Here is a 15,620-nt window from a genome sequence, read left to right as displayed (position 1 = left end):
CAATTGACTGGGAATTTGGACAGTATTATTAATTATATATGAATTAATCCTCTCTCAGTCAGTGCAATTGGGTGTTAATTGCGAGCGTAAGAGGAGCTAAACACACAGCACTAGCAGGAACAAACAATCTGATTGGTCCCCGAATTGCGACGGAGTATAAAACACCGATTCAGATTTTAAACTTCAGACACATCACCCATGCAAGAAATATGGTTTGCTATTAAGTACAGTAGGATGGCCATTAAACAAGAAGAAGGTGTGTAATTGGGCTAGAGACTAATTAGTTCCCTTTCGATAAGGTTCTCTGGCATTGCGTACGAGATTTTCTCTCGCTTGCCATGGGGAAACTCTGTTTTCTCAGAATACTGAAGCCTGATAGTTCATGTCTGTGAATTTCACAGACAAATGGCCTTTCAGCCCACCAGAATGGGTGGGGGCGACTGCCTGCATAAGTCACATTGAAACAGCCATCTAGTCAGATTTACTCTCCTTCAGCATGAAGTCACATCTCCTCGCTGACTCTGAAGAAGAGAAAGAAGCCTCTACTCGCCATCGAGAACAGCCTCTGCAGAGGATCAACGGCGTCTCACAGCTGACTAGCAGCTTCCTCCCTGCGGCTTTCCACTGACAACTGAGCATGTTTGTTGCAAAATGTCTCGCCATGTGTGTGGCTCATGCAGAGCTGCCCTGCATCCCTTGGACGAGCGCTCTGATTTCGGCAGCTGTCGGGGCTGCGCCCATTTAGAGGCGGACCTCACAGAGACCAGCTGCTCATACTACAAGGTAAATGAGTCTTGCACTGCTGAGCTCACAGTGGTTTTCCTCTCCTGTTCTCTTCCCATTTCCAGACAAGACGGAAGAAAAGTTCATGTTCCCAGCGCCAGCGGGACTCACTCTCCCAAAAGTGTGCTGATTCAGCGCTCTTCATCAATGATGACCAATGCCCCTTCACTGGTGCGAGCGGCATGGTTTCACAGAGGAAAAATGGCATACAAAGCTTCCCACTGGAAGAAGTTGTCGCTGCACATCTGTGCTCGTCCACGACCCTTGGCTGGAAGACCAAGGCTTTCCATCCTTCTAAGTCGTGCACGATGACATATGTGCTTGCAGGCAGAGTGTTTGCCACAAGCGGCTTGGCTGGCTCTGCCCTCCACACGATAGGGGTGCTTCAAGTATAATGGATGAGAACGGCCCAGATCCGGCTGCATTCAGTGAGCTGCTGGTGCAACCGACCTTGCCCTGCGTGCCACCAAAGTCACAGCCCAGGCAATTGGGCGCACCATGCCCATTTTGGTTATGCTCGAGCGCCACCTATGGCTCACCTTGACAGAGATCATGACAGCTTTCCTTGACTCCCTTATTTTCCCCTTGGCCTCTTTCAGTCCTGCAGTGGATGGCTTCACAGAGAGCTTCACGGCAGCGCAGAGGACATAGTAGGCCATGTGCCATTTTATGCCCAAGACAGAAAGTTCCTCAGCTGCTTACAATCACCCCAAAACACTGTTGACTCAGCAGCGTGCCAAGCTGGTACCCATGCCCACTCAGCCCCAGCAGAAGGCAGAACCAAAGGTGAAACAGCACTTTCGCCCAGCAAAGCAGTACCTGTTTCCTAAGCACCAGGGACCCTGCCCTAAGCTAGTTCTGGACTCTTGAGCCACCCAAGCTGTCCTTATGTCTCAGGCACATGGAGAAGGTGGCCAAGTCCTGCCAAGGCCGGACTGCCACCAACGAGACTATGTGTTTACCTCCCAACCTCATATTATGTTCTGGGCATTGGAGGTGTTGTGTTTGTTGCCAGTACTGGACCCCGTCACCTGTTGTTAGGGCACCCAGACTTTTTCTCGCTGTTATGGGGAAGAGCATTTCCCCTACATTCAATGCTACTGCAATTGTCAGCCCCCTGTCACAGTAAAGCGGGCTGTCATCTGCGGCTCTCCAACCCCTCCCCGGATTTTGGGAAGTATTGGGAAGCCATACTGGGTGTGTTGAACTGGGTTTTAGAAACAATAAAATGGGGATACATGCTCCAATTTGCTCGCAGACACCTCTAGTTTCAGGGGTGTGATTTACATTACAGAATCGACCACCAACTATCATGTCCTCAGAGCAGAAGTTGATAAATACTCGAATAAGACAATCGTTCAGTATGCTATCTTTGAAACAAATCATCTCACAGATATGCCCTGGGGATTGGTTTTTATGCATACTTTCATATCCAGATACCCCATCACAGACTGTTCTTGAGATTCACTTTTGAGGGGTGGCTTATCAATAATATACAGTCCTACCATTCTGACTGTCTCTGGCTCCACCACCGTTACGAAACGAAATAGATGCAGCTTTCTCCCTGCTGAGACAGAGGGGAGTTTGTGTCCTGAATTACCAAGACGAATGGCTTCTCTTGGCCCAATCGAAGTAGAAACTGTGTGCGCACAGATATCTGCTCCTCAACCAATTAAAAAACTTGGGGTTAAGAATCAACTTTAAGTTCCAAGTTTCAAGTTGAATTTATTTATAATGCACATTTTTATCAGCCTCAAGACTGACCAAAGTGCTGTATAAGACATCTAAATACAAATCCTAAATATACACACTTAAGATGATAAACACAGATATAATACTGTATAGTCCTTTAATAAAAAATAAAAAAATAAATACACCAGAGAAAACAAATATGTTTTTTTTGAAAGAGATTTGTCAGGGAAGGTGCCGCTCTGATCTCTGAGGGCAGGTCCCAACCACAGAAAGCGTTCAATCCCCACTGCGTTTGAGTCGTGAGTGTGGGACTAGAAGGAGGTTTTGGTCACTTGATTTTAAGCTTCTGGAAGGGGTATAGGAATGCAGCATATAGGAGCATGGTTATGCAGACCTTTATATACAAATAAAATTATCTTAAAATGAATTCTATACTGAAGCAACATTTTGGACCAGTTGAAGGCGAGCGATTTGTGGAAGTTCCTCAATACAATGAGTTGCAGTAGTCTAAACAAGAAGTAATAAAAGCTTGAACAGCCATCTCTATTGGCTCATTTAAAGATAACAAGTTTTGAGCAAGCCAAGATTCAACCTAGTCTAAGCAAAATAAAATAGATGTTGATGCAGACGGATCATTTCTCTTGATAGGTAAATATATTTGGGTATCATCAGCATAAAATTGGAAGGAAACACCATGTCTACCTAAAATCGAACCCAAGGGTAGCATGAACAGTAAGAAAAGGGAGGGTGCCATGAGCGAGCCTTGTTAGATGCCACAGGAGAAGTGAGAGACAGAAGAGGAGAAATGACCTATCTCAGTCTTACTCATGGCACCATGAATGGTGGTTCCCTGGAATGGTCCAGATGGTCCCTTTGAGAAGGGATCTCCTTTCCCTAGCGAAAGGGTCAATCTGGCAACCTCAACCCGAGTTGCTGAATACATCCTGGAATGCCCGGTACTCTGGAGGGATTTTAGTTTTACTCTCCATCTCTGGGCTTTCGACAGATGAAGATTTTGAGAGATGTCGACAGGTTCGACATGTAGACAGTTTGATAACAGGTGACAGACTTGCTTCGGGAAGCAAGAAGCACTCCATTGTAGAATTTCTCCAGAGTCCCAATTGATAGTGGGATCGTCCCAGGATATCAGCTGTGGATCCTTCCAGCGCCAAGAATGAGATCTTCTCCTCACGCAGACAGCCGACACAGAGCGTGACTGTGGGGGAGAAGTGGCAGACACGACCAAGGCCCAGCAGCTTGGCCCGAGGATGGTGTGAATGGACACTTCTTGTGAGCAGCGTTTCCTCTGGAGTCTTTGTAGAAGTTAATGAGAGATGAAGTTTCCTGCAGACCTGGTTTCGATGAGCACTTGCGCTGAAACAAGATGTTTTGGGGTTAGAATTTGGACAGGCGTACGAGTGAGACGTACAACTTTGGCCAGAAACTCGATGTTACTCACGCTGGGCATGGTGGTCATATCAGGCAGTTGGTGATGATATGCCCTTCTCCTACACAATACAGACACAAGTGCTGTGTTAGTCTTATTTGATGCTTAGCGTTGGCCAGATGGTAAGTGTCTGCCTGCATGGTTTCTGGTGCTGGAAGGGCGACAGATGGAGAGATGGGCGGAGGATACGAAGCGGGTTTATCCAATGAGTCGGCTGAATGACATTGAGAGATACGCACAGCTTTCTGAATGAAACTCTCCAAACCAATGGTGTTGTCATAAATGGCCATCTGGTGACACATTTCCGGGTTCAGACCCTGGCGAAAGGCTATCAACAGGGCCGTCTCATTCCAGCCAATAGATGCAGCCAATGTGCAGAACTGCAGAGCATAAGCATTTATAGAATTATTACCTTGGCGGAGATTGAACAGAGAATCATGGGCAGATAATTCTGATGCGGTTTGATTGAAGATTTCCTTGAAGTGACTGATGAAAGATGCCAATTAAGTTGTGACCGGGCCGTTGGCGTGCCAGATAAATTGGGCCCAAAGGAGTGTGCGCCCAGATAGCACAGAAATTATGAAGGTGATACGTGCCCGTTCTGTGAAAAAGAAAAGCTGTGATTGCATTCCAAAATATAGTGAACATTGTAGAAGGAACCCGCTGCAATCCTACATCTCACCGTTGTAGGTCACTGGTCGGGCCATGGGACTGGCAGATGCAGGTGGCGAAGGAGCGGGTGCTGCAGAGGGCATGGATTCTCTGTGCAGGTGACAAATGAACACGAAGACAGGTGATCTGGATCAGGATGACGAACGGAAGACGGACAGGAGACTGGATACAGGACGAGGTAGGTGTCTGACAAAGCAGTGTATACAGCAATGAGATCAAACAAGGAGTGAAAGGTAAATGGGGCATATAAAGGGTGTGTTGATGAGTCAGTGCTCTGGTGATTGTGAACCAGTGGGCGGGTCCTGGTGATTGAGTGATGGTTGGGGCTGTGACTCTGTGACAAAATGGGGCTACTTGTCTGAGGGGTGGTTATCATCACCATTAAACATGAGGTTGAAGTTTTAACCTACAGTATCTTCTGCTGATAATAACAATCAGCATACAAAACTAAACAACAGTGACAACAAATATTTTAGGTCAAACACTGAACATTATAAAACATAGATCAGCAAAGAGAGCCAACAAGATAACATGCAGCCACATAATGTGTTCATGCCACATTGCATGTTGGGAAACTTCTGTAAGTGTCAGCACATTTCTGTGAACACTATTACACTTTATATGTCAATAAATAAGAGATCACGGTAATGCAAAGAATCATTGTGGTTCTACTACACAGTCTTGCATCAGTGTTTACAGTTACAGTAATATTAATATAAAGGCCTAAATAAAAAAAAACCCAGGCATTAATATGAATATGCATCCAAAAAGTCAGCGAATTTAATATGAGTTAATCATGAGATATATGCTGCTTATTTAGTGCTGATTTTGTAGATAGCTGTAGTAACATCATGACTCCCTCATTTACCTCTTCAGGCTTCATAAAACTTCACAGTCAATAACATCAATGAGTTTAGTCTGGGATGCGTTTCCCAAAAGCATCGTTAGCCAAATATGGTCGCAAGTTCTGTCGTTTTCAGCATAGTTCAACCAGTCTGTGTTTCCAAAAAAACATCATTCAATGGCTCTTGACCTGTGGTTAAAAACATAGTTTCTAGTTTGCATGAAATGTGGACTTGATAAATCTTTATCTTGAGCTAAACAAGCAAGCCGACATTCAGTACAACCTGTATCTTTTGCTTGGAATACATACAAATGCAATTTACGTATTTTAGTTTGCTTAGAGATTTGAACCACCACTATGTTTCATAGTTTCATAGTCCTATACTTAGTTTCATTAAAATAAGTTATTACTCCACCATGTGTGTGATGTCATAAACCAATGTGGTTTAATGACCACTTTGCGACAATATGGTTTTGGGAAACAGTTGCGACTAGCTAGTTGATTTCTTCAACGATGCAACTAGTGAAGCAGTGAGTTAACATCGTTGTACGGAAAACGTACAAAAGCCATGTCTGCTTTACTGCAACTGCTTTTAGATAATGCAAATGTCTAACGCAATTCTGTGAATAAACACTTCTACCGTACTTAGAGGAAATGAGACACATGAAAACCTGCCTGTGGTAATGAGCAGTGACGGACTATTGTGATCGTATTGTAGATTAGGAGGCGAGTGAGCGTTTTTGCTCTGTGAACCGATTAATTGAATCTTACATGGAAAAGCTGTGAAATGAACACACATTGCAGATGACTGGAGATTATCCATAAGTCTGAAAGATTTTTAAATGAAGAATATAATAATGTGTTAATTAATTTGATAAAAAGAGGATGTGACTAATAATATGCACTTGATATGAGGTGGAAGTGAGCAATGGAGCAGAACTAAAGAGAATCGGAGCTACTGTTCTAGGCTATCTATATCTATATCTCTCTCTTACTCTCTCACTCTCTGTAAACCCAGAGTGTGTGAGTAAATAGTGTATGATTTTTGCATGGAGCGAGGAGCATTTAGGACATTTTTCAGTGTTCTTCTCCCTCATTCCAAGATTGTACCAATCATGAGCTCAACACTGTGGCGAGCAGGACGAGGTCGAGGGACGCGAGAGAACAGCACGAGGCCGGTGGCGTGATTAATGATGAACGACACCTGTGAAACGCACCAATCTTGTATCTATCACGTCCCTCGACCTCATCCTGCTCGCTAAAAACACGTTAGCGTATAATACAATTAGATGTCAGCAAGAATTCTCCATGTGTTAATGTCAGAGGTGTTGCCCAGTGGGCTGTGCACATGCTCTGACATATTGCGTGATTGCTCTTGTGTTGAGATTAGCCAGAAATCTTGTCCAGCTTAGGTTATTTTTTGATGATCCACCCTTTTATTGCCAATTTTAAATAAGTAACAAAAGAAAAATATACATAATTGAAAACAACTTTAATGTACTAAAGGTTCGGTCACATTAGCTGAATTTTAGTGAAATTTCACAAGTAAAAAAAGGGTCATTGTCAGACTGTTTAGAGTGACTGGAAGTGACTGACACTGGAAGTCTTAAAATGTCCGCGCCCACTTTTAGGTTAACTATATGGTGGATAGAGGTAATTCAAAGCCAGGTTACTTTCACCATTGTTCAGTAAGCTAGCTTGGATGGGGAAATGGAAAAATTGGAGTGGATGGTTTACAAAATGTCTTTCCATGAGTGCAGGTTTCCATGTAAAAGAGAAAGAGTGGCACTGGCTGCCTTGTGGTTTGAGGAAGGCAGACGGTGAGTGAGAGAAGACATGGAGACTGGAGGACAGAAGGATGGAGGTCACAGAGGGGTTACTGTTTCTCTGGCCAACCGGTGAGCGTGAGTATTTCTCACCCTCAACTAAACCTCCCCTCTGACACTGCTGTTTGTGTTTCCAGAATTCACTTTAGGTGTTTAATGAACCATTATGAGGACATGTATACACATACTCAAGGGGTCAAATGTATTACATGGTGTTTGAGCTCCCCAAGTCCGCTCTTAAAGGAATGTTTCAGGTTCAACACAAGTCAATTGTATCATATTGTATGTTGAGTACCAGCAAAAAGGATCCTTAGTTTTTTGTTTTGTTTTGTTTTGTTTTTTGTAGATGATAACTGTTGTCAATGCTCTTACAACATAAGTAAACCGGGCCAGTGCTCCAGGAGATTTAAAAAGCTGAAATGTGAACACTTATATAAATTATTCAGTCAAAAGCTGTTTATAATTTGAGCTGTACATTTGCCTAAAATTGACATTTTTGAAGTGGGGACACTATTCTAGCTGGATTCTGGTTATGAGTTACCGACTTCCGTTGGTAAAGTAAACAGCCTATTTCTGATTTCCTATTTCTGGTGAGTGTATAATACAAATTATCAGCATTATTTGGTCATGATATTAGGCAGTTATCAATTCACTCAGACTCATGCTAACATGTATGTGTTTAATTGTTGAAACTGCGTTTTATTGTTTATTATTAAGTTTATTGCCTGACCCCATCCACTTTGATTGTTAGTGTTTTACCATAAATCATTTTCCTTTAATAAAAAATATGAAGGACTTGTCAAATATTTTTCTGTGGTTAACAATTCAATTGTTTGGGTTCAATAGCTTATTAGCTCAGTAGGTCATTGGTCAACCCTGTCTGGATTTAAACTCAATTCTAGACCAATAACTAGGCTTCCCATCAGCCAACATTAATTTCAAACTACTGTATTGTCTCCTAAAACGACAACCTGTTTCCATTTAAGCCACTTCTGATACATTTGCGTAAAGTTTTTATTGCACATGATCATAAAATTCTACGCAATGCTGTAATAATGGACACACTGCATTACAAATCAAAAAGAGCCATTTTAAATGCCAAGAATTGTTCAGCTTTTGTTTCACACAGTCCACCTATCCTCACTCTCATAACCCTCCCGGCACTGCGGTGATGTAGAATGGTGTGGCAGCTGCCACCCCCAGCCCCCCTTTAGCTGATTGAGAACAACTCATGCGTTCACGGTTTCACAGCATCCCAGTCATAGCTTATGGGCCTCTCGCCATCTGGGGCCGTGCAAGAGCCACACCACGGCAGCCATGATTTAACGCTCAGGATAAACAGATATTTCATAATTCACACAGTGAAATGGGTGAAGGAGACAGATTTCAGCCAGGTGACGGTCCTTTGGGAAAGCGGAAATGGGACAGTCAGGCATGCATACGTCTATTTTCTTTTCTATTTTCTTTTTATATATTTATTTATTTATTTATTTTGCATACAGAAAGTGATTAAAATATTAAAAGCAATATTCAAATATTTTATTATTTTTACCATTCTTTTTGGTGCCTCAATACATAGAAATTATGCACTTTAAATCTGATAATTGCAAACTATTTTGCAGGATAATCTGTTATGCTAACATGTTGCACTCATCTTCCAGGAGGATAAAGCTAAATTGCATGCTGTTAAATGCAAGGATGGTGTTCAGTGCCTTCAACTGCCATACATATCAGCAGATCTAAACATCATTAATGCTTTAAGTGAAAATCTTAAGCGCAGAGTACAGTATGTATTTTTACTAACATTGTACACAGTTTAGGTTTAATATACTGAGAAGAGCTGGATTAACCATATGGCCATTTGGGCCTCACTAAATCAAAGGCTGTATACTAGAAAGGTTTTCAAAAAGTGGGAGATGCAGCGCAATGGCCAAAGACTGAACTAAATAGTTCTGAAGACAAAATGTACCCCATTTCCTTAATAAGCCCTTGATATCAATCTATATTGTTTTTTGAGGGAACATCAATGCTGCGTCATTGCTTTATGCTATGGAATGCGTTTACAAGAGGAAGCTCTGATGATCTTTGATGATGAAGAAGAGTTTGTCTCTGCACCTTCATTAAAGTTTGATTTTCATATAGTGTACAAATACAATCAGAAAATGACTTTTGAGTCTTAAATGAGTCTTGAGAATGAGTCTTACTTTTAAATAAATCTATTGTTTTATAATTCTAACAAACTCCTTTTTTTGTTTGATAAATGTGCCTGTGCTCCCTCTCCGTACTGTGATTGGTTCCCTATTTCAGGGGAAAATTTGGTTCATGGTATCCAGACTGCCTAGCAGTGCGAATAAAATCGCGCTGCGGCAAGGCAGAATGGAGAAACCCAGGCTAGTGTTTCCTGATCCTGCCTGTTATTGTTCTTGTTTTCCCCCCACGAGGGAGTTTTATTTGCAGTTTGTGTTTGTTTGTTACTTAATAAATATACCCATTTGTTTCTGCACTTGAGTCCTTGCATCTTGATTCCTTGACAGAACTAGGACAGTCCTGTGATATGGTAGAATGAAGGTAAATTATGGACTTTGGTGAACCTACAGATAAGAGTTTGAAACATAATGAGTGTGAATATATTGTTCATTCAGGGATTTTATAGAATTAGTTTGTTCTTCATAGATCTTTTACCACATTTTTTTTCAAAGGTGCATTATGCAACAAATCAAGGTAAAAATAGACTTTTTTCTAACTCATGCATGCTTAAACAATTGTCTCATGGGCTGAATGAACCCTTTTCTGATCACTGCGATTGCCTCTATAATCCTGTACAGTAAAATAAATAAGAGGGATTCTGGCTCGAATTTGAGACTGGGCGTGACATCATGCGTCAGCAAAGACAACTCGAGCGACTTTAGTCAACTTTCCACAAAAGAAGAAGATGGATTCAAAGAGATCGGCTTGTAGTTCATTCCAAACCCCAACGCAAATTCCACATAAGACAAAGAAAATAAAACTTCTGTCTAGTGCCAGGCGTCGGAATAAGAGGAGTCAACATCTTTAAGCTTACGACAAATGGAGAGATCTCCGGTCTGCTCTGGGGCTGAAACGGGTCCTATACAAAGTGATAACTTATATTGTTCATGAACGTGTTTCCATAATAATACAATCGTAAGTGGATACAGTAAGCACATAAAGCAGTTCAACATGGAGATAGATGGAAACAAAAACCATGAGACACCTCTGGTTGCGGTTTTGCTTGTCGCCAGAGGGGGCGTAGTTCTGCAAAAACTCAGAGACTTGCGAATTGCACCTTTCAAGGAAAGTCTTACAGTTTTTAATTTGAATTTGATGCTGAAACTAGCACAGTGACCTTCATTGTCCTCCATGTACAGTCTTCTCAATCGAACTGAAATCAATGGATGCGGTAGTGAAGAGATTGATCCAACTGCAAATCACCACTTAAAACACTGGGAAGGGGAATATGCATGGTGTGATACAAATCAGCTTCATGAAAGAAAGATTACATAAATGAGAAGCAGATGCAGAAACTCACCACGTCTATGATCTGAAGCAGTGTGAGTCCCAGCTCCACCACTATGGGTGAAGAATCATTGAGCACAGGCCTTTCCAGTCTGTTATAGTTGTCCAGCAATTCTTTATACAACTTTCGCTGATATTCCCCTTGTAACGAGTCTATAGAAAGAAAGAAAAACAGATTAGAATTCTGTCATATTTTCCTAATCTCTTTGTAGGGCCGTCCCAAGCGTGTGGTGGGGCTCAGTGCACATTAAAAACAAACTAGAATTTTCCAATTTGATTTCAAGGAGTAGTTCACTTTAAAAAACAAACAAAAAACTTTTGCTGATAATTTACTCACCCCCATGTCGTCCATGTCTTTCTTTCTTCAGACAAGAAATTAAGGTCATCACAGAACAGAGGAAGGCGAGCATTTGTGCTTATAAAACTTAAACTTTTTTATTTATTTTTTAAATAAAAAAATTTAAAATAAAAAAAAATTGCTTGATAAGACCCTTATTCATCGTCTGGTGTCATTTAAAGCCCTTTGAAGCTGCACTGAAACTGTCATTTGGACCTTGAACCATTTGGTTCCCATTGAAGTCCATTATATGGAGAAAATCCTGGAATGTTTTCATCAAAACCCTTAATTTCTTTTTGACTGAAGAAAGAAAGAGATGGACATCTTGGATGACATGGGGGTGAGTAAATTATCAGCATACATTTTTTTTTTTTAAAGTGAACAACTCCTTTCATAGTGACTTTAATGATATGTGGGTTTATGATAGTTCATGAGTAGCAAGGTTGTTTTTGTGAATGAAACATTTTCAGTTGGATCTTAAAAAAAACCCCAAAAAAACCAAACATTTGATCCAGTTCACAAGCCTGGTCTAAATCATTTGTTCACAAAATCCCTCTGTAGTGGTTTATCTGCATAACAGACGGCAATAGTATCATTGAAAAATAAAATAAGCTTTGGAATGGTTTTCACAGCAAGCTATCATGTGACAGCAAAAAAACAACAACATGTTTTTCCATAGGCACACTATGTTTTGTGACATAATGGTCTGAAAAGTGTAAGTAATGAGAGAATTTTGTGAACAATCTCATCAGGAGTGAATGCACGAGAGATGGTTTGCAGTCAAATGTTTAATTGATCTTTAAATTTGATTTGCACAGGCTCTTGTAGGCAATTTAGTAACAGAGACGAATTCCCTCAGGGGCATTACTGTTGTCCTGTAGATAAAAAAAAAAAAAAAAAAACACATGGGAGAAGACTGAGTTATATCAGCAGTATAAAATAACCACACTACTTCACAAAGATGGACTAAAGCCCCCTGATGTGTACAAATGGGATTTGCTCAAATGTGAAAACATGATGAGATGGAGAGATGAAACGGAAAATTTCAAGAAACTAATGAATAACATAATATTAGCAGTCCAAGATAATTCAATGTGAATAATTGAATTTTCTTGGAACATCTGTGACGATGTCTATGTTTAGATTCAGTATGGTTATGCTGTTATATAAGCAGAATTTCCTTCATAAATCAAAGGAACCTATTCACATTGTAAGCGAGAGGCATCATTCACACTCTCCTGACTCACAATGCGTGTGAGGAAATTAAAAGGAGCGTATGTTCTGTGGATCTGTGCATGAGTTTGTAGTTGTTTCAGAGAAAGAGACAATATGCAACTCACATAAATCTGTTTAGCATGAATCAACTTTTGTATCAATGCACTAAGAGTTAAACATGCCAACCAACAAGAATGGTTTGTCTTTAATCTGGTCAACCTAAAATATCACTGTTGTTAATAAAAATGTATTAATTTTCTTTAATAATTCAAATAGAAACAAATGTATCTTATTTTGTCCAAAAACAACAACTAAATGGGCAGAGAAGTTTAACACAAGAAGTAGCCTGGTAGATATCTCCTACTTTAGGACACAATTTAATTTTATTAAGAGAGCACATGATCTTAATTACTTCTATACCATATACCATTTAACAGTCTTGTGTTCTTTTGTTCTGGTATTTCTGACAGCTGATACTTGCGGGGGGCAGTTGTGGCCTAATGATTAGAGAGACCCTCGTCGTCTTTCAGCCACATGAGTAAAAAATACATTTTTTAGGCCTAAATCTGCCTTTTCTCAATCTAGAATGCTTCAATTTCAAAAATAATTTCACATTTCTAGTCTATGAATATAAATGACCAAAATTAAATACACATTCATCTTCCCAGAAGTAAAGTATCCCTTTAAAGCTTCAATATGTATTTTTTTTCCACCGCTGGGCATTGCTAACCTCTTACAATAACAAAGGCATAGATTGATGACGCAGAGATAAGTGGCATCATGGAACCTATCGTCATACCGAAGGATCTAATAATGTTTATAGATCACAGAATACATTGATGTTTTTATCATGACTGTGGTATGAAGCATGGCGCGATTGCTAAGAGACAGACATCAGCACGACATGCGAGTTCCGCAGATATAAATGAATTAGGACAAATTCATTCTACCGAACTTCCTGCAAGTGCTGAATTACTACTCACACAGGTCAGTTTATTTGACAAATTAAACTTCTGAGGTAACACAGCACTGTTTCACTTGGTCTACACTATCACACTAAACTGTATTTGAGTGTGTTGAAAGTTATAATGTTATTCTATGTGTTAGTTTGTCTGTATGAGACTAGCAGTAAGCTAGATCAACATTAGAATAAAATACTAATAATATTCTAACTTTTCATCATGCTGAGCTATATAACGTTGATTCGTTTTATGTACATTTGCAAGAGTGGCGTCTCTGTCAAGATGAAGTTTGTCACGGTCTGGAGCTCTCAACAACACGCTGATATTGATCCTCATTTAGTTTTCCTTTTGTCCCAAACTCTGCTTGCCATATCTATAATGTTTTAAAGAAACAACAACAGTGTGAATTTTGGATATTTTATTACAAAAATCGTACATATTGTAGCATGAATGGGCATTTGTTAAAGAATGGGACTTCAATCTCTTTCTTTTTTATCTGAATGACCCTGGCCTGTACAGTGATAGCCGCTGGATACACGACATGTCAAGCAACAGGATACAGACATGGGCTTGTAAATGATCGAGCAAAACCATAATTAAAAGTTGCTTTGAAAGTTTCTAAAGGATTGTTTTGGCAATAATGTCACGCACGCATACACACACACACACCAAACACAGCATAGAGCACTGACAATAAAGAAAGCAACAGAGGATTTAACACTATGACACTAAAGGATTACAGACCATGACGAGAATGACTGACACTCTTAACAAGGTCCCTACAGGGAGGAAATGATATATTCTCATTTGTTCTCTCACATAATCAGAGTAATCTGCCATTTTTGTACTTGTTATTTCTGCAATTTACTATGATGTCATCCAACTCTTAGACTGACAAATATCACTGGAATCTTTCTCTACCAATTCAACTGGTACTTACTATAGGGTTAGGAATACGCTGATTTCATGTAGCCGCCATTTTGAAATGAAATCTTCCAGTGGGAAGAATGTGACTGAGATATCACATGAATAGGATTTGAAATGAACAATCAGATGGACCACTGGTGATCACCAGCATAATGTATGCCGGTTAGAAATGCTGTCCAACTTGATGTAACGTGTGCCAAAACACTCTTTTAGAGACATGACTAAAAGCAAATAAAAACGTATTGGCTCAGAAATCATTGGCTTAGAACAACGGGATGTTTAGTTGGTCTAAAATAATATCTTGTTAACTCTATGTTTGTTTGTGTAATATACCTGTACGTTTTAATCTGTGTGAATAATATGTGAACAGTAATTTCTAGAATGTATGATTTAAATTATATTTCTGAAACAGTACTTTAATAAACACTAAAATGGAGAAGCAAAGACAGAATGTGAAGCTTAATAGATACGCTGTACTTGTTCAGCTACTGTATATCCACTTAATTGGCCAGAAAGTAAATGAAAGCAATATTTGCCTTAACATGTAGATTGCTGATCCACATGAGAAGTGAGATTTGTCTGATTTGACTCCTTTTCTTTCACTCCTCCCCTGACTGCAGGCGTCTTCTCTCATTTACACTGAATCCAAGGGATTTGGCATCTCAAATGAGTCTAATGTTAACACACTGTAGACTTGCTTGTGACAAGTATAGGTATTCCAGATTACTCTATTCATCCTAATGGAATAAGTGTTTGGGCCTCAGGCACATATCAGCCTGAGGGCAGATGCAGTATCTAGTGAATGTGATTCAAATGCATATTTAAGGCATGGAGGAGACCGTCTAATGATGGAAACCAAGAAAGAGATACTGTGGCTGTTGTGTTCCAGACCAACAATATTCTGGTCACATCTATAGCACATAAGTCTTTAAATCACGTTCATTAAATTTCATTACTTATTTAAATCTTTTTTCCCACTGGTCAGCACAATCCCATTTCAATCTATGTGCCGTCATTGATTAACCCTCTATTGCCTTGGGGAAACCTAGTTCCAATAATCAAGTAGTTTTTAGTATTTTGACATCAACACAATTAAATGTTTTAACATTGCTTCCATAATGTGTGCATTAGATGCTTGTAATTTTATTAGAACATTATGAAACTTAGATAAAATAAACATTAAGTAAACAAAGTAGACAAAAGACCATGAATTACAAACACAAATCACAAAGGAGGTGGGTAAATAAATAAACTGAGAAACAGATGCTGTGAAACACAATGTGGGGCAGAGTGATATTTCACATTTAAACAGACTGGAGCAAGTATATGGCACTTCAGCCAGCCTGGGAAACAAGTGCTCACTGAACTTTTCCTCACACCT

At 40.0% G+C, this 15,620-nt stretch overlaps 1 protein-coding gene across 1 annotated transcript in view; it reads right to left on the bottom strand.

Annotated features, from left to right (window-relative positions):
* The window catches only part of chrna8 (cholinergic receptor, nicotinic, alpha 8), a 119,512-nt gene that overhangs the window by 91,410 nt on the left and 12,482 nt on the right, over positions 1-15,620 (bottom strand). The window contains exon 2 of the mRNA XM_039693124.2: positions 10,812-10,951. Coding sequence (XP_039549058.2) covers positions 10,812-10,951 — 140 coding nt within the window. The remainder of the gene's footprint in view (positions 1-10,811; positions 10,952-15,620) is intronic.

The sequence above is a fragment of the Pimephales promelas genome, chromosome 6 (genome assembly GCF_988280905.1).
Source record: "Pimephales promelas chromosome 6, fPimPro1.hap1.1, whole genome shotgun sequence".
Taxonomy (NCBI): Eukaryota; Metazoa; Chordata; class Actinopteri; order Cypriniformes; family Leuciscidae; genus Pimephales; species Pimephales promelas.
The sequence above is the reverse complement of the archived record's forward strand: the minus strand, read 5'-3'. Positions and strand labels throughout refer to the sequence as shown.